We start from the raw sequence: 21,875 nt of genomic DNA, 5'->3' as shown, positions 1-21,875 counted from the left end.
TCTTTCCTGCTGGGTCTCGATCATTTTTCTAGTACAACTCATTCCCTTTCCCTCCTGTGTTTGTAAGCACGGCCAAAACACATAAATGGCCTCTTTGGAGCGTCCAGCTCCACATGGAACCCGGGGACTCAGGGATACCGCCATCACCACGGTCCTCCTCACCTGCACGTCTCCACCACCATCATCCACAGCTCTTCACTGAGTATCCACCACACCTGACACCTGCGAAACCCACCGCCAAGCAGTTACCCTGACGTCCAATTTCCGAGTCGGCAGTTCCCCCAGGCAACCCCCACGGGTCCCAAGTGTTTGCCTGGGTGGTGAACTCTGATTCGATCACCATTTTGGTCAACGGGATCTCCCATATACACTCATGGTGACCGGGGGGTGCTGAACCGTTTGGAAAGCACCGATATCAAACGTGATGTTGCATGCGTCCTAACTTTGGCTTAAGCACTACGTGCTCTGTGCACAGCACCAGGGTTCAGAGGAGCAGCCTGTAGCCTCCATATGCGGGGAGTTCCGTTTTCACGGAAGGACAGGAGGCCTCTCAGAGCCTCACAGCATAACAGGCCAGAGAATGAACACCCCTGATCACCACAGGGGGGCGCAAGAAAATTCCTGGGTCCATGAACTTTCCGGCAGATTAGATTTGGGATGAAATGGACTTCACTGTGTACAACAAGGATTCCAGAAGCAAAGAACTGACTGCTAGGAATCTGGATACCCCAGAACCATGTACAGGGCTTAGGATTTTTTCCTGACTTATATATTTGATTGAGCGAATTGATCAAACAGAACTTTTTAAGGTAGAGAAACCTTTTATGTGACGCTTCTGAGAAATCTTGGTGTCATGGATGGTTGTATCAGTCTCAGTAAATATCAAAGCTGTTCAGAAAAAAACCCTGAAACCATGACTAAAAGCTACCAGGATTGTAGACACTGTATTCCAACCAGAAATGCAAAAGTCCAAATTCGACCCACTCAACTGTCCTCTCTGAACAACAAAAAACAAACCACTGGTTTGCCTGGAGATTCTGAGAAGGGGCAAACCAGAGGAATCTGGCTACAGGAGATGCATGACCAGTGGCCAACCAGAGCCAGAGGGGCCTGCCGGCCACCCAGGGTCCAGTCTCAGCCAAGTCAGCCCAGAGGTCTGCTCACGCACAGGGGCCTCTCTGTGGCCGAACTGGTGAAAACGAGCCCACACGCCCTCAGTGGAAGGTGTGCCTTGGCTCCCCCAGAACCTACTGGGGTCAGGCTGAGACGGGGGCAGTTGAACATCAGCTCGAATCGACCCAAGGGGCCCTGACCCAGGTGAGAACACCGCTTGCCTGGCAGGAGCTCGCTGATTGGTCTGGTGCTCTCACTACTGCTTCAGCAGTCCAGACAGCTTGTGAGTCGTTGCCTCCGTTTTTCCTTCTCCTAATCAGCTGTGGTGACACTTGCGGTCCTTGGGTGACATCTGTCCTCATGTGAATGTTACCACAGAGTCCCAATCAGAAATCAGACAGCCTGGCGGTGCCCATCTCGCGGGCCTTGTCCCCCCTCCACACTCCGGAGTCAAGGTCGGACTGTTGTGTGACAAGCCTTCGAAGACGACCTCCAAAGCCTCCAGTCTATTTACAAACCAGGCACCTGACCAGTCGGTCTCATCTCCCGGGTAAAGGATAAGCTAGGTTATCACATCGCTTTACAAGAGTCCCTTTCCCCCAGAGCAGACATCACAGTCACGACCCTGCCAAAGCCAAGCTCTTCTCCTGGCCAAGCCCCAGAGCCAGACCCTTACCTCGAGTTTCTCAGAGGAGAGGTCCTGGGCCATCCTGGAGCTCTGGTGTCTAGGAGGGCAGTTTACCAACCTAACCGATGTGAACGGCAAGTTTTAAGTCAGTTTCTGGGGTCCTGAACCAGATAACTCCGCTTAGCCTGGAGGCTTCTTTAGTCAAGAGCAGAGGTGGACGAGGGGGACTGCTCCTGACCAGAGTCGTTCACTCCTCCTACCTGTCTTATCATCTTGGCTTTGACGACTGTAAACTTAGGAAACAGGGAATTTAAATAAACGGAAATAACGATAAGGATGAGAGAGACTATAACTAGAACAAGCCCAGGGACTTGTTAAATCACATTTAAAGAGTGATCTGAGCAAACCCTAGGGAATTTTAGACTCTACATCTGGGTCCTTAATGCTAGCAGCTTCTGGCTCTGGACGAAGCCCCGTCCGCAAACTGAGGGGTAATTCGGGGTCTGTGCTTCACATGGAGCAGCCCTGGGGGCGCGTGAATCTGCGTGTCCCTGTGGCGAGTCTAGGCTCGGGCACGAGTGACTACCCTTCACTCGACGGTGATGAAGAACGAATGCCACGGACCCAAACCGGGTCCCGGTCCCTCTCACACTAGCACGTGCCACTTTTCTTTGGTGACATTTTCTCCTTTGGGTCTGAGACAGGATTTGACTTAATGTTTGATGATGGCTCATGTGCAGATGGAACGGGGCCTCCTCAGTGATAACTGGACATGCTCACCCGTCCTGACAGCAAAGGACAGCGTGCTTCCAGGAAAGAGCCACAGCAGTGTTTCCCTTCAGCTAAATTAAATCAAGTCCTGGTGCAAGCCTGCGGTAAAATATTATTCTGTTCCACTTTTCATACCGTCTGACCTAGTCCCTTAGCAACAGGACTGCGGCTAAACAAAGGCAGTTGTTCAAATAATTATACGTCCCATGTGAAGAGGCTAATCGTTTTAGTCTTGAAGTGTCAGTAATTCATAATCTTGGACTTTCGGTTTTGATTTGTATTTGCATTGAAAATGTGGAGAAGGCCTGGCTCTGTCTGGCAGCTGACAGCGGCGGGAGCGGCGGACGGTGCCGTGTCGCCCTCTAGTGGCCTCCGGAGCAGGGCGGGAACCAGCAGTCGTCCACCTCCTCCACCGGGCAGTGCGCTGAGCAGGAGCATGGTCCATGAGCGCCATACCCGGCAAACCGCCCCCGCCCCCACTCTCCTCCGTGCCTGGTGTGCGCCCGGCTGTGCCTGGCACGTGTCAAGAAACACGTGAATGAGGGGATGAAATGCGGAGGGAAGGAACTCCTGATTAGATCCCAGCTCTTCGGTGAAGTGGTTTTACTGAACCGCAGTGAGTCCCATTAGTCAGCCAAGGAAAAGCTCTTGCCCTGATCATTTACTTTAACGACCTCTGAAAGGTTTTACTCCACATCTCTTTTGAGGCAGCCTAACTCCTTCACTGTGTTCAAACTCCTCAGTCACAAAAGGACTAAATATCAGGAACTAAATGCTCTCAAACTAAATGCCTCACTTCAAGACGAGACGCACCCCTGAGGGTCACACCTGTTCACACGTGCCATTCCCGAGCACAGAGGGGCTGCCGCAGCCTCAGGACGCCGGCACGCACGTCGGGGGGCCGGGGTTTCCTTCCTTAGTCAACTGTATAAAGACATGACTTCGATCACTGTTCTAACTCGTTTGGGGCTCGAGTCCATAAATCTTCCCCTTCCCGGCACCCCTGGAGGAGCACAGATGTCCAGACACAAGCAACCACTAATCCCACTGGCATGTTTATATTCTTTAAGTCATAGGGGAAAGTCCTCAGAGAGAAAAACTGTCTAAAAAACACAGGGCAGAGTTTATAAACTCACGGGACCCCTTCAAGGATGACTCGGGGCTGTAGCAGCCTCTCCCCCCCGGTGGAAACGCTGCAATGGATGGAGGGAGGGGTTGCCTCTCTCCGCCCCCAGCCTCTTCCCGCTGCTCTCCACCCCGAGGATTTCTGTCTTTCATACAAGGGAAGAGCCCCTTCTCTGGCCAAAAGGGGAGGGGTCAACCAGCGAAACAAACAACGCTCAGGTGTGAGTCCCCTGCAGGCACGTCACTGGACTTGGGACCTACCCAGAAGTAAGCCAGAACCAGCACCGGGCTGGTTGACAGGGTCGGGGGCTCACAGACTCAAAGCTGCTCCAGGGCAGGCCCAGCCCCTTCCTTCTGCTCGATAACCTCTTGGAAAGCTCCCAGCGGCCACAGAAGACCCATTAGCTGACTTCTGCCTCGGGTCTTCTGCTTTGTATCCAGACTAGACCTAAATACCAAATGCAGCTTTGGACCACGTACCATCTATAAACTTTACTGAGTGCCAACATGCACCAGGCCCCGTGCCAGCTGCTAGGGACACAGAGATGGCTCTGCTCGGTGACATCGTCCTCAATTTCTAATGAGGACACAGGTACTCAAGGAGGGGTACCAGCTTGGCCAAGGTCACCTAGCCAGGAAAAGGCAGTGCTAGACACGAGTCCAGCCTTCCAGCTCCTAGAGGCTCTGTGCTTCCCTCCACCCCCGTGTCCCTGAGTGAGGGAAGTCCAGAGGGCACCACCAGGCAGTGCAGCCTCCTGAAAAATATCAGGCAAGTTGACACACATCCTGGGAAGGCCAGGCCAGGAGATGCACTGGCATTTCCTGAGGGTGAAGGGATCACTGTCAAGGTGAGGACACCTTGAGGATGCACCTCACCTCTGTCAGTTGGCAAAAGTGGAAGAGAGCTGCTGATGGGCCACTCCAACACCTGTGAGACGACTCTCCCACCTGGCTGTGGGGAGCTGCTAGGAGGGACACACAGGCTGGCTCCCTGAGGCCCCGTCAATCCCCACCCTCCCCAGCTGAGAGCTGGGCCCTCCAGGAGCACAGCCTCCACTTGCTGCAGGTACCTGGACTTTCCTAGGGGCCTGTAATGAACTGGATGTTTGTGTCCCCCCCAAATTTATATGTTCATGCCCTAGGCCCCCAGTGTGATGGTATTTGGAGGTGGGACCTTGGGGAGATAATTCAGTTTAGATGAGGTCATGAGGGCAGGACCTCCATGATGGGATTAGTGTCCTTAGAAGAAGAAGAAACCTGAGTGTGCTCGCTCTCCCTGTCTCTCTGTCTCTGTCTTTCTCTCCATCACGTGAGGACACGTGCGAAAGTAGCTGTTTTCAAGCCAGGAAGAGGTCTCCCACCAAGAATCTGGGACTTCCAGCCTCCAGAACTGTGAGAAATAAATGTCGGTTGTTTAAGCCCCAGTCGGCAGCATTTTGTTACAGCAGCCAGAGCTGACTAATACACAGTCGCGTACAAAAGCATCTGATGGGCTCACCATTCAGATTCACAAGATCCCTGAGCCCTTTGGCAGCCCTCCCCTCACACCCTCCCACCAGTTACATAGCCACATCTGGATTGAAAAGTGATGTGCAGAGACTAGGGCCACAGAAACCTGTCAGTAGCCGCGCTCAACCTTCTCGAGAAATCACAAGTGCAAGGGCGTCTCTGCCGCTGGACCCTGTGGTGGAGTGAGTCCTGACAAGGGCAGAGGCCAAGGGTCTGTTCTCACCAGGAAGCAGCCCTGGGCTTGAAGCTGCTCAGGCGAGACCCTCAGATGAGCAGTGGGCGGGGCAGCGCTGACTGCTGAGGAGATGGAGGAGATGCGTGCAGCCCTGCACCCCCAGGCCTCCCCAAGTCTGACGAGCAAGGTGGGAAGGAGCAGCGTCTCATCTGCACCTGAGGTCACGGAGGCCAAACTGACCAGCCGGCCAGTAAGGAGCCGGGCTGGGACCTGAACCCGGATCTGCCCACTTGGAGCTCAGGGCCTATCCACTAACCAGCAGCCAACCCAGCACACATGCCCACTTGGGCTTCCGGACGCTGACTGAGAAGTTGGTCGGAGAAGCCCCATGTCTGGAAAACCTCTTCTGTCTCAGGAGCCTGTTTTTTGTCTGGGGGGTGCAGAGGTGCTGAGCGGGAAGTGATGTGTCCTGACGCCAAGGAGCCGTGGGCCGGGCACTTACCCCTTCCATGGGTGCCACGAGCAGGTCGTACAGAGCGCGGAGCGGCGGCCTGGCGAACGAGCTCTGCCTCCTGGGAAGAGAGGAGGTCCCGTCCTTGACGGGCGACGTGGTGTTGCCGACCAGGCTGGTCGTGCTCTGGCAGCTCCTGGGGAGAGAAGGACGGGGGTGACGTCAGGCACAGGCTCCGTTCCTGTTCCTGGAGGAGGCAGCGGGGAGGCCACCCAGCAGGACGCGCCGGCCTCCCTCCCTGTGGCCTCGCCCCCTCCCCCTCAGGTACTGTTCACAGCACAGTGAGCACTGACAGACACCACAGGGCGGCCCAGCTGCGCACAACAGCTTACACGGCTGTGGAGTTCTTCTGCATAATCAAATGTCCTGAAGTGCTCTTCAAAGGATTTAATTACATCCTTGTGTGGAGCGACTGGGCAGGCAGACATGAGGACCATGAGAATCGGGGCAGCCACCAAACTGCTCGGAAGACGGTGCCCCAAGACCAACTAATGTCCAGGGTGCTGGCCTGGTTGGGGCCAACGAGGATCCTGTTGGCCCCAACCTGGGCTCAGGTCAGCCTCCGGCCCCCACCGGAGCCCCAGCACAGCCCGAGGCCCCTCATGGGGGGGTGGTCAGCTCAGGCGCAGCTGCAGGTATTGTTTTCCTTTTTAATTTATGTTCCAAAGTTTCCAGGCAAAATTTTATTAGTACAGGTGGTATTTTCAACCCCAAGGACCCCAAGTTTCACACTCCCAACACAGGCCGACAACATTCATTGAGTCACTGATGCATTGAGAAAATGTTTCCTGAGCACTGGCTACCTGCCAGGCACTGACGCAGGCCCTGGGGACCAACAGAGGACAAACGGCACAGGTGAGCAGAAGAGACGGCAGGTAGGGAAACAAACCCATCTCCACTGCAAGGACCAGGCTGCCCCACGAGTCTTTCTGAACCCGCCCCTCGGCGTGGCTAGCGTGGCCCCAGCACAGCCTCTGGTGGCGGCCCCCACATGACTACTGGACAGTCAGTGGGCTCTCAGCCTTGATCCAGACACCGTGCTCAGTTCTGGAGTTTCTGCTATGCACTCAAGGACCTTAAGGCAGAGACCAGGTCTCACACCAGACACGTGGCCAAGTAAGTACTCTGGGCGGCTGGCAGTGGCAGCTCTGTGGTTATTACCTAAGGAAAAGCAGAACACGGCTTTCCCTCCTGGGCCAGGCCAGGATCCATGACCATCTAGAGAAATGATCTGAAAGATGCGTTTGCGTTTTTGAGGCATGGCTTCTGTCCCTGGCCTTCCCCCACCCTTTGTGGTGTTCTCAGCAGTGTCCCACTTCTAAATCCTAGGGTCATGCCAAGCCAGGCTGTGAGCACCCTCAGCCCCTACCCTGCTCCTGCAAGAGAAGAAAGAGGAGAGGGCTCGGAGGGCCTGCGAGCCTGCTCACGGCCGCTCCTACATCACCCTCACTCAGAAAGCATGTAATTACAAGCGACTGGGGCTGTGGCATGTCTTTGCCATCAGAGCCAGTGAAGCACAGATAACCCTGCAGTGACACTCAGAGGCTCACTTAATTCCCTGGAATACACGGCAAAGAGCATTGCTCCCCTGAAGGAGCGAGCACCAAACTGCCCTCCAGAGATGTGCTGGAGTGACGCGCAGTGTCTGTCACGGCACCGTGTGCTCTTACACACGGCCTGTGTGCACTCGCAGCCTGGGGAGCCCGGGGTGCCAGCAGAACAGCACGGGGGGGTGGCAGGACTGCAGCACCCTGCCCCACACACCCCTCACTTCACTCTTTAGACATGTGTCTCCTGGACTGTGGGCTTGTTACCCCACTTGAGGCACCTGAGTCTGATTAATCTGGCCACAGACATCCAGGGAGTGCCATGTTCCCAGACAACGGTGTGGCCACAAGTCCTAACAGTGACCGATGGGGCGCTCCACAAACCCCAAGGCCCTAAACTAAATAGCTCCTACTGGAGAAAGAGACCCAGTTCCACATCCCGAGCTCCCCTGGTACAAGGAGACCAGCATGACCAAGCTGCACAGGGAAGGCAGGAGGGGGTGGGGAGCTGTGCGATGGACAGACCTGTGGGCACGGGTCCCAGCCTGGGGCAAGTCTCTCGCCCTCTGGGCCTCACTTTTTGCATCTGCAAAAAGGGAAAATGCTGCAGAGAGTGTCAGATAGGGGAGGATGACTGCAAAGCATCCAGAACCTGAAAGGTGTTGGGAGTCTCAGCTGATGGGACAATGAGTGAGAAGCCCTGGGCAGGAGGGTGGAAGTGGGCGGGGTTGCCTTTCTATTGAACCCATGAAGTGCCAGAGGCATCTAAAGGGGCCCAACAATGCTAACCCACTCCACACGCATCACTACCCCACGATGTGCCAGGCACGTGGGTCCACATAGGGGCTGACCCATGGGTCCCGGCACTAGGCTGTATGTAGAGAAGGGAAGAGCGCCAGCAGGGGTCCGGGGCATAAGACCCTGACTAGCTGCTGGTCAGGCAGAGCCAAGGGAGGGCTTTCTGGGAGAGGACCATTTGCTGTGGGCACAGGGGGCGATCTGGAGTTAGACTTCCTGTGGACAAGGAGGGGGAAGGCCATTCCAAGCCCAGGGACAGCGCAGAGGGAGGCACCAGTGTTGGGAATGGAGCACTGGGGTGCTTGGGGCAGAGTGTTGGGGGCAAATGTATGGAGGGTGGGGCTGCGGGCTGGAGAGGTGAGGCGGCAGGGCGGCTGGCCTCTGGGCTCGCGCTGCCGAGGCCGGCCCACCCCCTTCAGCACCAGGCCTGCCTGAACAGGAAGCTCCTCCCCCAGGCCGATTCCTTGCAGGGCTCATCAGAGGAAGGCTCTGCGGTCTTCACCCTTCCCTGAAGGCCTCCTGCTGGTCTCCAGGGCTGGGACCAGGCTGGGACTCAGCGCCCTCACTCCCGGCCAGTTCAGGTGGGAAGCCAGTCGATGTCCTTGGTCAGGGCTGGTAAACACACGGCCGGTCGCGGCACGTGTTGCTTGGCGGAGGTTTCCAGGGACACTCTCTCTGGGCATCTGTACGCTTCCGGGGGCTGGGGGCGGGGGCCGGGTCTCAGGCTAGGACCCACCAGGGTCACAGTAGCGAGCAGTGGTTTCCTCACCTCCACAGAGCTGCCTTGGACAGACTGCAATCAACAAGCTCCCTGTGTGTGTTGCTTCTGTTTTTGCTACAACATTCACAGTGACCTACAGCGGCTCTCACAGGGGTGCGCCTGCCCGGAGATCTGCACAAAGATGCACCATATTTCAGAGGAGCCGAGCGGTCAAGCTCCTTCCCTGGGCTGGGGGGACGTTCCCGGACAACAGAGCTGCCGCCGTGTGACTCTGCCAAGGCATGTCACTTCTCTGCTCCCCACTTTTCCTTGATTGTAAGACAAAAGGGTAGACTAAATGCCTTGCAGGTCTCTTCTAGTTTTAAAAAATTAAAAATCTACTCACTCTAGGAAGCCATCAAAACTGCGGTGTCTCTTTTAACCGCTCTGCTGGCCACAGCCCTAGAGCCCTCCCTGAGCTTGCCCGTGTCGGTGGCAGGGCGTGAGCACAGCCCTCCGGCGCTGCAATCTGTCTGGAAAGTCGGCGTCGCCAATGCACGTCCCTGTGGTCGGGATTCAGAGTCACAGCCAAGCGGCCGCGGTCCCCTGGGCTCTGAGCCCCGGGCCGGAGTGGTTGACAGGTGTGAGCGGATGTGTGGGATGGTCCGCTCCCTGCTGTCCTCCTTCCTGGCATTGTCGCCACGGCCCAGTGCATCCATCACACTGCGGAAGCACGGCCGCGGGGTGGGGCCTCGGTGATGGCACTGCTCTGATTTCTGCGGGCCCTTTCAGCCTGGCTGACTTCTCTCTGCCTGGGCAATCTGGAGGCAGATGAGAGGATGGTGCTTTGACAGGGTGGAAACGTTTCCCCGTGGCAAGAGGGTGAGCCGCAGGAAGGGCTGGGCCCCTATTCAGGCTCCTGCCAAGCCTGCCACACCCACATCTCGCTCTCAGGACCCTAGGAGGTGGGGAGGTTCCTCTTCTACAGATCAGAGAGGCCAAGAGCCTGGAAGAGGCTGCCGGCCAGGGCAGGGTCAGGCCTCCCAACTGCCTGGGAGGGAGGGGTTTTATTGTGTCCTCCCAGCCTTCAGGACACACTGAGCAACCTGCACTTGCCTCCGATCGCTGCCCTCCCCGCTGCTGGGTCCACAAAGGTAACGTTGACAGCGGGCAGCCTCTCCCAGATTTCGTGGGAGCAGGAAGGAGGGCCGGGCTCCCGGGACTCCCAGCTGCTCCACCACGCGGCTCCAGCAGGGGGCGCTGGCTCGCTTTCCTTGAGGCCTTCATTTATTGCCAGGGACCCCATCGGGCTAATTGACAGTCCAGCTCTCAGCAGAGAGGATTTTCTCACACCACATCGTGGTCTTTACCAGCTCATTCCTCAGATGATGTTTATTAATCTACTTCTGGAGAAATATTCGTTTTCTCTGCGGCTCAGCCATCTGTGTGGTAATGGGAAACGGAGGGACTGAGCACGCATCCAGGGGGACAGCAGGCAGGCAGGCAAGGGGGGAGCCGCCTGGTCTCTGCACCAGCAGGATGCAGAGCTACGAGGTGATATGTGGAACGCTCCCGGGCAGGGCAGAGGCATCGGGGTAGTTTATGTCTCCGGAATGATGACAAAAGCCAGGCGGTCTGGGTAGCACTTGCGGCTCATGAATCTCCCTGCAGGAATGAAGAGAGCTATTCCCCAGGCAGGGGGATTTATAACTGCCTGGGCCTGCAGAAGACCCTGTGCGCTGGGACTCGCTCGGGCTCACACACTGACGCACCCCACGCCACGGCCCCGACTGGGGCGGGCGTGCGCCTACCAGGCATCCGGGAGGCCGTGGGACACCTGGGGGATGTGCGCTTGGAAGGCTCGGCCCGAACTGCCACACTCAGCACAAGCTGGTTGCCCTGGCTTCCCGTCAGGGCTCTGCTGAAGAGGGGAGTGAGGTCACGTGCAGAGTTACTGTGGGGGGGGACCCACCCGGGGGGGACCCACCCCGGGGGGACCCACCCCCCACCCCAACACACACACTGGTTTCTCAGCTTTCACAGTCAAAGAAGGAGAGCGAGGTGAGCAGCGGAAATGGGGGAGCAGGGGCTCAGCACCCCTCAGGTGAGACTAAGGGAGGGGCCCCACCCAGGCTGAAGACCCCAGGGATGGTGGCAGCCAGCCTGGCCCAGAGATCCCACCCCTCCCGCCTGTCTCTCGGCGCAGAGGGAGGAGCCCAAACCTAAGCTTGGTGCATCCCAGAGATTCGCAAGGACTTCCCAGGGCTCCGCACGCACTTCCACCCAGAGGCGGGACTGGAACAGGCCTCCCTTGTCTGAGGAGGGGCAGGGACCGGGCAGAATACAGGGGAGCAGCGAGGAAAGGGGCGTTGCATGAAAGCATGACAGGCGAGCTGACCGAGGAGCCAGCTTTGCTCTTCCAGGTGCTGAGAAGCAGGGATGCCTGCCTCGCAGGCTTCCCCCCTGCGCCTTGGAGGGTCTTCTCCTTTCCCACCTTTCCCGTGTCCTCCCCTCTGTGCTCAATTCCCCGCCAGGCACTCGGGTCCTTCCCATCTGACAGGGCTGCAGAGTGAGCTGAGCCAGGAGCACTCACCCAGGGCACGTCTGGCATCTTTAGGGCAACTGGAGGGAGAGGACAGGAGAGAACCATGGGACAGGGGGCCTCTCCTGGGGTGGGCCAGGCCGGGCTGACCCGTGGCCATCACTGGAATCCTCCCACCAGGCAGGTCTCACCCGCACCCCCCGCACCTCCACTGTCACAGCTGAGTAAACAGAGACTCTAGGTTAAGCATCTCACCTAAGGCCCAGGTCATGGGCAGGGCCCCGTTGGCAATGCAGTCAGGCAACAGGAGGCTGGGGAGCCCAAGGCCCAGCGCTGCCACAGCCTCAGGCCCTGAACCCTCGTCTGGAGTGCCCCGTCACCCAGGATGGCAGACGCTGCACTGAGCACTGTACTCCAGGCCGTGTGTGCACAGGGCGCACCCAGGTCAGGCTGTCCGGGGCCAGGAGAAGGAGGAGGCCTCCTGCCACAGTGCTGAGCTCGTTCTAGGTGCGGCCGCTTTGCTCAGGCGCCTGGCTCCTCACCTTCTCTGAGGTCTTTATCACATGTTTTCACTTTCCAGTGGCCAGTTCAGGAGGCTTCCTGTCTGTGCTCACAGCAGCAGGGTCCTGGGCCTGGGGGGGTCCTGCCTCCACTCCTCCAGAGCCCCCCACCTTTCTCAGGGGGGCCTCCTGCCTCACAGCCGAGGAGCTGGGAGCAGCCCTGGCAGACAGAGCCGAGCTCCTGTTCCATGGGCACCTGCTGCCTGTGAAACCACTTGGGTTCCCTCCTCCCCACCCCCAGCCCTGACCTGGATGCTCCAAAATCCCCTCCGGGCCTCTGAAGTGCATCTTCTGAGGGAACAGGGGCTGGCTGGCCTGAGATTTGAACAAGTACCTGGGTTTTAAGGTACCAGTGGAAAGATAAATTGGCAAATCCATTATATTCAAGCAGCCAGAGATGCCTCAATTCAATTAAAAAAAAAGGACTCTGATAGCATTCAGTGACTCTCCGCCATGAACATCCTCACGTGAAGGGCTGTCTCCTCGGGGAGATGAAGGCTGTCAAGTGCTGCATTTTAAGTACTGATTCAATAAGCTGTCGGTGCTTTCTGCCTGCTCACCTACCTAATCACCAAGCACCTGGCTCACTGGTCTGGTCCCTCCTCGGGAGGTGGGCTCAGGCAGAGACCCCTGCTCTTCCAGCGACGCCAACTCCTCTCAAGCCCAGGGATGAATCTGGGCTGCACGAGGCTTCTCTTCTCTTGCTCTTGGGCTCTCCTGGGAATGGTGGTCAAGGGCTGTGACACACGTACCACCAAGGGGCCTGGGACTGCCCTCCTGCAGAAACCACAGCCGCTGCCCACTCTGCTCTTTGCTGCAATGTGCATGAGGCTCCATGGCCAAGCCTGGGGATGGTCGCCTTGGAAAAACCTGATGCCCAGGCCAGCCTTGCACAGGCTTTGCCTGCTGACCCCATTCAGGGCCCAAGCTGGGCAGTCATGGGGGGACGGGCTTATTATGTGCTCAGGGATGGAGAGAAGAGGACCCTGTGTGTGGTGGCCTGCCCAGCTGATGCTAACACAGAAACCCCCTTTCCAAAGGGCCTTGCACCCATGGGTGATTTGTGGGTCCAAGCCTGTCCCCCCCACAAACCTGTGAAGTCTCACTCACTCATTTATAAAGAACCCCAGAGCTGTATTAGTCAGTGCTGTCCAAAGACAGAATGCACCGCCTCAGGAGGTGGTGAGCTCCCTCTCACTGGAGGAGTTCAAGCAAAGGCTGAGTGATCATCTGGCAGGAGCATTAGATGGGTGGGGATCTGGGAGCTAGAGCACTGTCTTGGGAGATGGCCAGACACAGATCCTAATGCTAGCTCTGTCGCTGAGCCCATGTGACCCGCCCATTGGGAAGGCACGCCTCTGTGCCACACTAGGCGTGGGCACCCAGACCACACCAGGGTGGCCCCTCTCTTTGGTCTCTTCTCTCCTGCCCAGTCACGGGAGGCTGGTCCCACAGGATGGTGGTGCCTCCTTCTCTTCCTGCAGGACCCCCAGTCTTGGTCACTGACTCTCTTGGAGGACCCCGACCAGGCCAAGGAGGCTCACTTGCCGATCCGCCCACCCGGTCTTCTTTTGGGGGTGTGTGTGGCCGGGGTGCTAGCTGGAGGCTGCAAAGCTGAGGGAGGGCTCTGGCCCCCTCTCTAGAATGGGGAGCCCTGACACTTCGTTGCCCTCTGCTTTGGCTCTAGCCACTGATGTCTGGGCAACAGGAAAGCCCCTTTCTGCACCATATCACACATACTGCCATAAAGTGAAAAAGTAAAGACCTAGCACGCATGTTGCGCCAGTGGTGGCAACAGAAGTCAGAACATTTCTCTGGGATTCCGGTCCTAATGGATTCTGGCTGGGCGCACCTGCAATGCCAAGGCACAGCCCTAGGACCCAGAATCCGGGTGCAGCTGAAAGCCTGTCCTGTTCCTCTTCCTCTTTTCTGCAGCAAATGCGATCTGCTGACTGCCCCTAGGTTCAGACACACATACACACACACACACACCCATATACACGTACTGGCCTTCCAGCCCTCAGCATAACTTCCCAAGCCTTCTGCAGGATGAGGGGTAGAGCCCTCTCTGGGGGCTGCTGCTTTGCCCAGTGGGGGCCCCCAGGGTCAGGTGCTAAACGAGAGAAGACTGCTCATTTCCTCACTAGCAGTGCCTGCCCTGGGCTCGACATGCAACTGTGTTTTCTGCCAAAGTGCACAGGCAAGAAGAAAAATAGTGGTTGTGCAGACCTCAAGAACAAAGACCAAGCTAGCTGTGCAGTGGGGAGAGAGAGAGAGAGAGAAAGAGGGGGAGAGAGAGAATTCTAAGGCCAAGTCTCACTTGACTTGCCTCTGCTGCAGCAGCCTCATTGCCAAACCAGTCCAGCAAACTGCCTGGAACAAAAGAGCCAAGCAGCCCATGAATCACGGGGCTGGAGGGCCCTGCAGAGGGGAGCTGGTGCTGCTACACACACGGCTGCTTCCACTTCACCTCTGTGGGCTCCAGGGACAAGCGCTCTGCCGTCCCAGCCAGTGACAAACCAGCCCACCTCCTGGTCACGAAGGGGCAGCAAGAAAGGCCTGCCTGGGACCCCACGCAGGGCAGGGCAGCACACAGGCCGGCAGGGCAGCTGGGAGGTGGGACCTGAAACCCAGCTTTGCACCTGCTGTGGGGGCAGGTCTCCACCCTCCCAGCCCGTGCGTGCCCCTCAGCTGCGAGACTCGAGGATAGGCTGGAAGTTTGCAAGGGCCCACACCATCTTAACCGACAAGGATACCTTGGCCTCTGTGGGTCACTTGGAAGGATGGAGGCCAGAGACCCCTCTTCCTGGGCTTGTCGGGAAACAGCAGAGAGCACACAGCATGGCAACTGTCTTAGGCCTTTGGCTCCCTGCACTGAAGCTGAAAGAATGCAGCCTGTTTCCCCTCATCCGATCTGCCCTCAGAAGTCTCTAGAAGGTCAGGATTGGAAGGGTGTGCAGAGACCACTTCTAACCCTTTGTTTTCCTGAGGGCAGGCCTGAGGCTTCGAGCAGGTCAGGCCCTGATGAGGGAGCTGGGCACAGAGGAGCCAGGCAGCGAGCCCCAGGCTCCCGTGCTGCAGGCCTTGCTGCCCCCTCCCAGCCTCAGGGCTGGCCCAGTCCTCAGCCTGGCCCTGGGCACAGACCGCATTGTTTAAACGAACCAATGAACTAATCCATGGTACTGTGCTCACTGGACCTACCTCAGAGCTGCTCAGAAAGACAACAAACATTTTCCCAAAGCAAGCAACTCCATGATCCAAAATTCACACCACCTACCATCCAGGGGTGATAAGCTAGGATCCCAGGTACATCTGGTTTGACCCCTTTCTTGCCTTAGCACCGGAGGCCCTGGAGGAGGGGCTCCTGGCCACAGGCATGCCTGTGATCAGGCTGGCCATGGATGCCTGACGGCCTGCCGCTGGCTCTCTCTCTCTTGCGAGCAAAGGACATGAAGTGGGACAGGAAGAAAAAGGGCGGGTGAGGCTGCAACCCAAGGTGGTGAACACCTGTTCCACAGGTACATACAAATTTCACCCCTTCGAAAGTTTGTCCGCCCACATTATCATAAGAATCCAAGTTTAGCACTGTCCTTCACACCTAAAACAGTAGAAAGTCACCACGAGTACACGTGCATTAGGAAGCCTGTCATGTGTTGCTCATACATTAGCTCCTCAATTCTCATGTTAAGGGAACCCTGAAAAGTAGGAAGCTTGTTCCCACTTCAGCAACGAGGAAACAGGCTGACAGTGGTGAAGTCGCCTGCCTAGGGTCCCACAGCTGGCACGCGGCAAGGCCAGACCTGAGCCCCAAGCTCTTCGCGCCCTAGTTCACAACCATGGATCACAGCACCAGGCAGAGTCGAGAATCACCTGCCTCAGAGGCCGAGAAGCAGCAGCAGAGGGCGGAGCCGGGCCCGACCCGCCTCCTCGCGCCTGGCCCTGTCCCTCCACAAAATTAAAGCCATGAGGGACACCTGCAAAGGGGGCAGGGCTGAAGAGGAAGCTGGGGGTGAACCAGACTGAGGTCCTGGCGTCCTTTCAGCCAAGTTGCCACTTCCTACAGCCCCAGCTCCTGGCTCCCGTCCCACTCGGCTCGCCCCTGGGAAAGTAAACACACGTTTGTCACCGTGACAGCACAATAATGAGAGGAAACCAGGGCCTGGAGTAGGAGCAGACGGGGCACACAATGCCCCCCACACAGGGCAGCCCGGCAGAGGCTGCCTCCACCCAGAGCACAGTCACTCCCTCCTGTGTGCCTGGCTCAACCTGCTGCCCTTCAAAGGCAGGGACCTCAGAGAGTCTGGGATGTCCTTCTGGAAAGTTCTCTCCAAATGTGACTCCCAGGTTGTTGCCAGGCAACCAAATGACAGCGGGACAGGTGCCCCTCAACCCCAACTGCCTGCTCCTGTTTATTTGGACGCAGCTCGGCTGTCACCCCCGGTGAAAAGGTGCAGGGGTGTGCTGGTTGGCAATTTCAACCCTGACCCATCTCGACGCCGCTGAGGTCTATCTGGTCAAGTAACGGGGAGATGGGGCCTGGGTCTGGACGGGCTCTCCCTCCAGCAATGCTGGCATCCACTCTTTCGGGCCTCCCTCAGTCTCAGGCCAGGAAGGTCAACACAGGGGCCTGGCCGTGAGTTACTGGCAAAAGCTGGCGAAGAAGTATGTGAAGTCACTCTGTGTGGCTTCTGCCTGGTGTCTGGGAAATCAGCTCCAAGGTCACGGGAAGAAGCGGCCGACCGTCCCCTGGGCCTCCCGTCCCAGCCAAGGCGGACTGTCACATCAAGCCTGCTACCGCTTCCTCCCCCTCACCCGGAGGGGCTGCTGTGACGCCCAGGCCCCGGGGAGCGGGGGCCCGGGAGTACCACGCTCGCTCCTGCAGACTCACATCCCAGCCAGAAGCCCAAGCAGCCAGAAGGAGCATCCCCCGAAAGCACGCTATCCACGCTGCCGGGCGCCCTGCCTGGCACCAGCCCAGGAGGCAGGACCACACATACCTGTTAAAGAGGTTGTTGCGGCGAACCATCCGAAGAAAGCCAGTGGGGTCGGTGACCGAGTTGAGCCTGTTGTTCATCTCCTCAAACTGCTGGTCCATGATGTCTCCGGCTTCACTCTCTGTCTCACTGCTGGCACAGGCCCTGTGGGGAAATGGCAGAGAAAGGGCGCTGAGCGCTGCTGCAAGCCTGCTCCGAGGCCCCGTCAGTCCAGCACCCAGCACGGCCCAGCGCGGCACCTCCTGAGTCTCCTCCTGCTCCCCACGTCCCACGTCCCCCTCCTGCTCCCCGCAGCCTGCACCCTGCCCGCTCGTGTCGCACTCCGCTGGCTGCGTCCCCTGTGAACCCGCTGCAGGAAAGGGCTGGGCCGGCACCCAGGCTGCACTCCCTGCATCCAGTGTGTGCCCGACACAGACCGGGTGCTCAACCACCATTTGCTGAACGAATGGCACCATTTGCTGTGTCCTGACTGCCAGCCGGCTGCTCCGCCAGCGCAGAGCTTGGGTGAGTGTGCTGTGTGGCAGGAGCCCCAGTCCATTCCAGCCCAGAACCAGTAATTAAGCACCTACCTGTGCCAGGCACCATGCCAGGTGGGGGCACACGCAGCCCCCAAAGGCATTTTTCCAGACGAGGAGACAAACATGCACACGAGTGGTTGCAATGCCAGGCAGAGGGGGACTTCGAAATGTAGGCTTGAGAAACGTTGCTGACTGGAGCCCATTTCCAAGCTCAGCATGAGGGTGTTATAATTTTTGAATTAATAAATTCATATTTCCTCTGTGACAGACTGTAAAAGAACATCTCACAATGGATTTTAAATAAATAGAAGTACCCAGGAGTGCCCTGATTCATCAGTATGATTAAAATAACCAAGGGCATATTAAATGTAAAAGCTGTGTCCTATGGCCCTGTGAGGCCAAGACAGACGTGATGACATGGTCACGAAGGTGGCCGAGGGGGCGCTGGCCTCCCCTGGTCCTCACCGGGTCCAAGTCCACCGAGGCTGAGGCTCAGCGAGGGCAGACCTCTATGTGGAGCCCCGTCTTCCTTCAGCATCCTGATTACATCCAGACTTTGGGGAAATGCTGAGTGATGTCTGGCCCACAGATGACACCCAACCCACATGGCAACTTTGATTAAAGCCTCCTGCTGCCTAAGGAGCAGAGGGGAAGAGTGGAGAGTGCCAGGGCACTGGAGGCAGAGGACAGACTCACAGACCAGGCATGTAAGCCACTCACATGCTGGAGAAGTGGGATCTGGAAAGGAACAGACTTCCTGCTGCCCAGAGGGAAAAGGCTCGGCGCATTGAGATTTGGGTTTAAGGTGAGCATGGCCTGCTTCAAATGGCTAGGCTGGTGAGCCCGTGGCATCAGAATTACAGGACAGAGAAGGGGAATGACCCCCTCACTGGTTCGTCACAGAGCCAAATGAGACGCAGTGTGTGAAGCTGCTTAGTAAACCTGAAGGCTCTAAGTGAACGTCAGCCCTGGTGAGATGTCCATTTTATGTGTCAACTTGACTGGGCCCAGGGGGGCCCAGACATTTGGTGAAACGTTATCCTAGGTGTGGCTATGAGGGCGTTTCTGAGAGATTAACATTGGAACCTGTAGACTGAGGAAAGCAAACTGCTCTCCCCATGTGGGTGGGCCCCATTCAATCCACTGAGGGCCTGAATAGAACAAAAAGGGGGAGTAAGAGAGCACTCCCTGCCTGCCTACCTGCCTTTGAGCTGGGACACGGGTCTCCTCCCCCTTCAGATGTGGACAGATTGGAACTTACATCACCGGCTCTCCTGCGTGTCCAGCTCGCCCATGACAGATCTGGGACTTCTCAGCCTTCATTACGGTGTGAGCCAATTCCTCACAATAAACTTCCATGCATGTGTCTGTGTGTGTGTGCGCGCACGTGCCCTATCTGTTCCTCTGGAGAACCTGGCATCAGGCACCAGATTCCGACTCAGCAGTGCTCCTTGCAGAAGGTCACGCAAACGTCCCATCACTGGGAGAGGACCCCAGGGGCCGGAGCCCCAGAGAAGTGTCAGGACTGGGGCGGTCTTCAAGGACGGCAGAGAGGTACGATTTCTGAGCCAGCTGCTCTCCTTCATTCCAGAACCACACCAATGGCTGGTAAAGGCATTAGCCTGCCTTTCTTCCCAGCCACACAATCTGGACATGACCCTTCAAACCCAGCACAGTGCCCAGCATACAGCAGGTACGCAAAGAGGAACTGCTGAACGAATGCCTATACTGGAGAGCATTTTACAACATGCAAAGTATTTTTACACAGATTTAATCCTATCTGTCCAACAAGCCTGTGAGGCAGTTCTCGTCATCTCCACTTTATTTCTGAGGAGACTGAGGTCTGGAGAAGCTGAGGAACTTGGCCAAGGAGCACTAAGTGGTAGAGCCAGACCTGACCTCCCCGCCCCTCCCCCTCTAAGGCTCTAAGTGTCTCACACATTCCAAGTCTCTTTCTGCTGGGGTTTGACTAGGGGAGGGAGGGGATGAATACAGGAAACAGGAACCAGGAAACTTCCGAGCACCTAAACAAATCACCATGGCTTCCATCCTGTTGGAGAGCAGGAGCGAGGTTTTATTCCTCTCGCCACCCCACGGGCGTCAGTCGACAGGGTGAGCAGCTGAAGGCTTAAAATGCTCCCTTGGGAGCTGAGGGCCCTTCACAGAGACCCTGGTAAATATCACTCAACAAGCTCTTCTGTCCAGGGACACATTTATCATCTGAACGCGACGGCCTGCTTGGAGCTGAGAAATCTGCCTGTCATTCGGTGCTTTGCAAAGGCGAGAAGAATTGGCTGGAACCGGTATCGGCCTCCATTATCTTGCAGCTCCGCTCGCCCGTGTTGTCAGCCCTCAGGATCTCATACTTAATGGGGTTGTTTCCTATTTCCTGACCCTTCAAAGTATTAACACTGAAGGGAAAAACAAACAGGCGATGTCACAGATAAGGGAATCTCCCATTTACAAAACAAGCCTCATCTATACAGCAGGGATACCGAGTGTCTTGCCATCAACGGTCGCCATATCACAATCACAGCCCCCTCATTTCTCTGAGAGACTTTCTAGAGATGGCATATCAGTTAGTCTGATGCCATTCACTTTGATCCAGCAAGGATTACTGAGCAGGACCTACGTGCAAGAACCACAAAGGCCAAACAGAAGAGAGTCTCACTACGCCTGCCTTCAAGGCACATACCATCCTGTATGACTAGTGACTACTGGCTAAGGTGGGTTAAGAAGGAGGCAGGAGGGTATCAGCCTATAGCAAAGAGAGGGAGGGCATAAGAGCTTTCCTGGAATTAGCTGCATCTGAGCGGCATCTGAAGGATACAACTATGACAGGTAGAGGCTGGGGTGGTGGCTGGGAGTGGGGGGATGGAACAGTATGAGGAGATGTGGAGATAAGACAGTGTGGGGACTCTCTGGGGCCCAGGGAATAACCCAGGTGAGCTGGAGCAGAGGGAAAGAGTGGCAGAGAGGAAGGAGAGAGTGGCGGAAGGCCTTGAACTTGGAAGGCAGTAGAGAGCTGTCAGTCCAGGCCTCTAAGCAGGGGGTAGTGGGCTCAGGGCTGCTGTCTGAGAGACAGTCAACTGGCCCAGACTGGAGAATGCCGATTACACGGGAAGGAGAAAGTCAGGTGGCTATTACAAGCACCTACTCAGAAGCAGCCCTGAAGGCCCGGGGTCGAGCCCAGTGGGGACTGTTGGTCCCTCACACCTACTAGAAACCCCATTCTCAGGAGTTACTATTGTGTTAATACATTAATGTGCCCTGGGTCTCAACACGCCAGGTGAGGCAAGCTTTCCACAAGCCCTCGGGCTCTGAGGTCTGGGAAGCGGCTCCCTCCTCTGCCTCGAGCTCCCATCCCCTGTCTCCCTACACAAATGGACAAGGCTGGCTGTAAACCCACCTTCCTGGTTCCTCCTCATTCTTTGCTCTCTATTGTCACAAACAATGGTTCTGCTTGTCCTGTGGTTGGGCTGGCTATCTCATTAGTCTAGACCTGTGAACTAGGGTGGCAAGGCTGAGAGTGAGAAAGTGAGAACTAACAGGAGAAACATTGCCAAACAGAGAACTTATCTTCCTGAAACTCATTGAAGGGAAAGGGTAAAAGACAACTAGCAGTTAATTTATGGCAGATAGAGAAACTGAAAGTAGAAGCTAGTCTTCAGTGGAAGAGGAAGGGGTTCAGTTTGGACATGCTAAAAGTGCAGACAGGACACTGAGTTGGTGATGCCAAGTATGCAGATACTGATCCAATTATTTAGATGGTCTTCCTTCCAGAAGGGCTGGAGACTATTAGAAATCCAAGTCTGGTGCTGAGGAGAGAGGTTGGGACCAACTGTTTGATATCTCATTCATTTATTCACTTAATAAATGTTATTAAGAATTTGTTATAAATATCCTGCTATACCACGTTCTGGTTCTAGGTAAAATGGAGTAAAAACACATTCCACCCCACCTTTCCAACTGAATACAACTATAAATTCTTGATGGGCTGCACAGAACAGGATATCTGAGGAATGTGAAAAGTAAACAATATCAGGCAAATGAGTGAAGAAGACCAGAATTCAAAGTGCCACCAAATCAGTACTAAGATTCACATTCTTTGTCCCTGTGAAATCCATCAGACAGATCTCTCTGAAACCCCCAGATGTAGAAGCAGGAATCAGTGTGAACAGAGACCTCCAGGAGAAGCCCTCTGTTTCTGGCTCAGAGACACTACAGAAAATCTCCCATTTTTCTTATTCTTTCATTTCTGTTCTCATGTTCCAGGCCACAGACAAATCCTGTCAGTTGACCTACTCTAAAATAATTGCTAATGGAAGTCATTCAGATAGAAGGGAAATGACACCAGAAAGAACTAGGAACATCAGCAAAGAAG

The 21,875-nt window shown here is 56.3% G+C and overlaps 1 protein-coding gene across 1 annotated transcript in view; it reads right to left on the bottom strand.

The window, feature by feature from the left end:
- The window catches only part of TTC28 (tetratricopeptide repeat domain 28), a 402,828-nt gene that overhangs the window by 24,545 nt on the left and 356,408 nt on the right, over positions 1–21,875 (bottom strand). Inside the window, exons 12-13 of the mRNA XM_059895062.1 lie at positions 16,977–17,117; positions 5,824–5,968 (exon numbers count right to left, since the gene is read on the bottom strand). Of these exons, the coding sequence (XP_059751045.1) occupies positions 5,824–5,968; positions 16,977–17,117 (286 nt within the window). The remainder of the gene's footprint in view (positions 1–5,823; positions 5,969–16,976; positions 17,118–21,875) is intronic.

Source organism: Balaenoptera ricei, chromosome 14 (assembly GCF_028023285.1).
Source record: "Balaenoptera ricei isolate mBalRic1 chromosome 14, mBalRic1.hap2, whole genome shotgun sequence".
NCBI lineage: Eukaryota > Metazoa > Chordata > Mammalia > Artiodactyla > Balaenopteridae > Balaenoptera > Balaenoptera ricei.
Note: the sequence above shows the minus strand (reverse complement) of the source record. Positions and strands in the feature narration are given on the sequence as shown.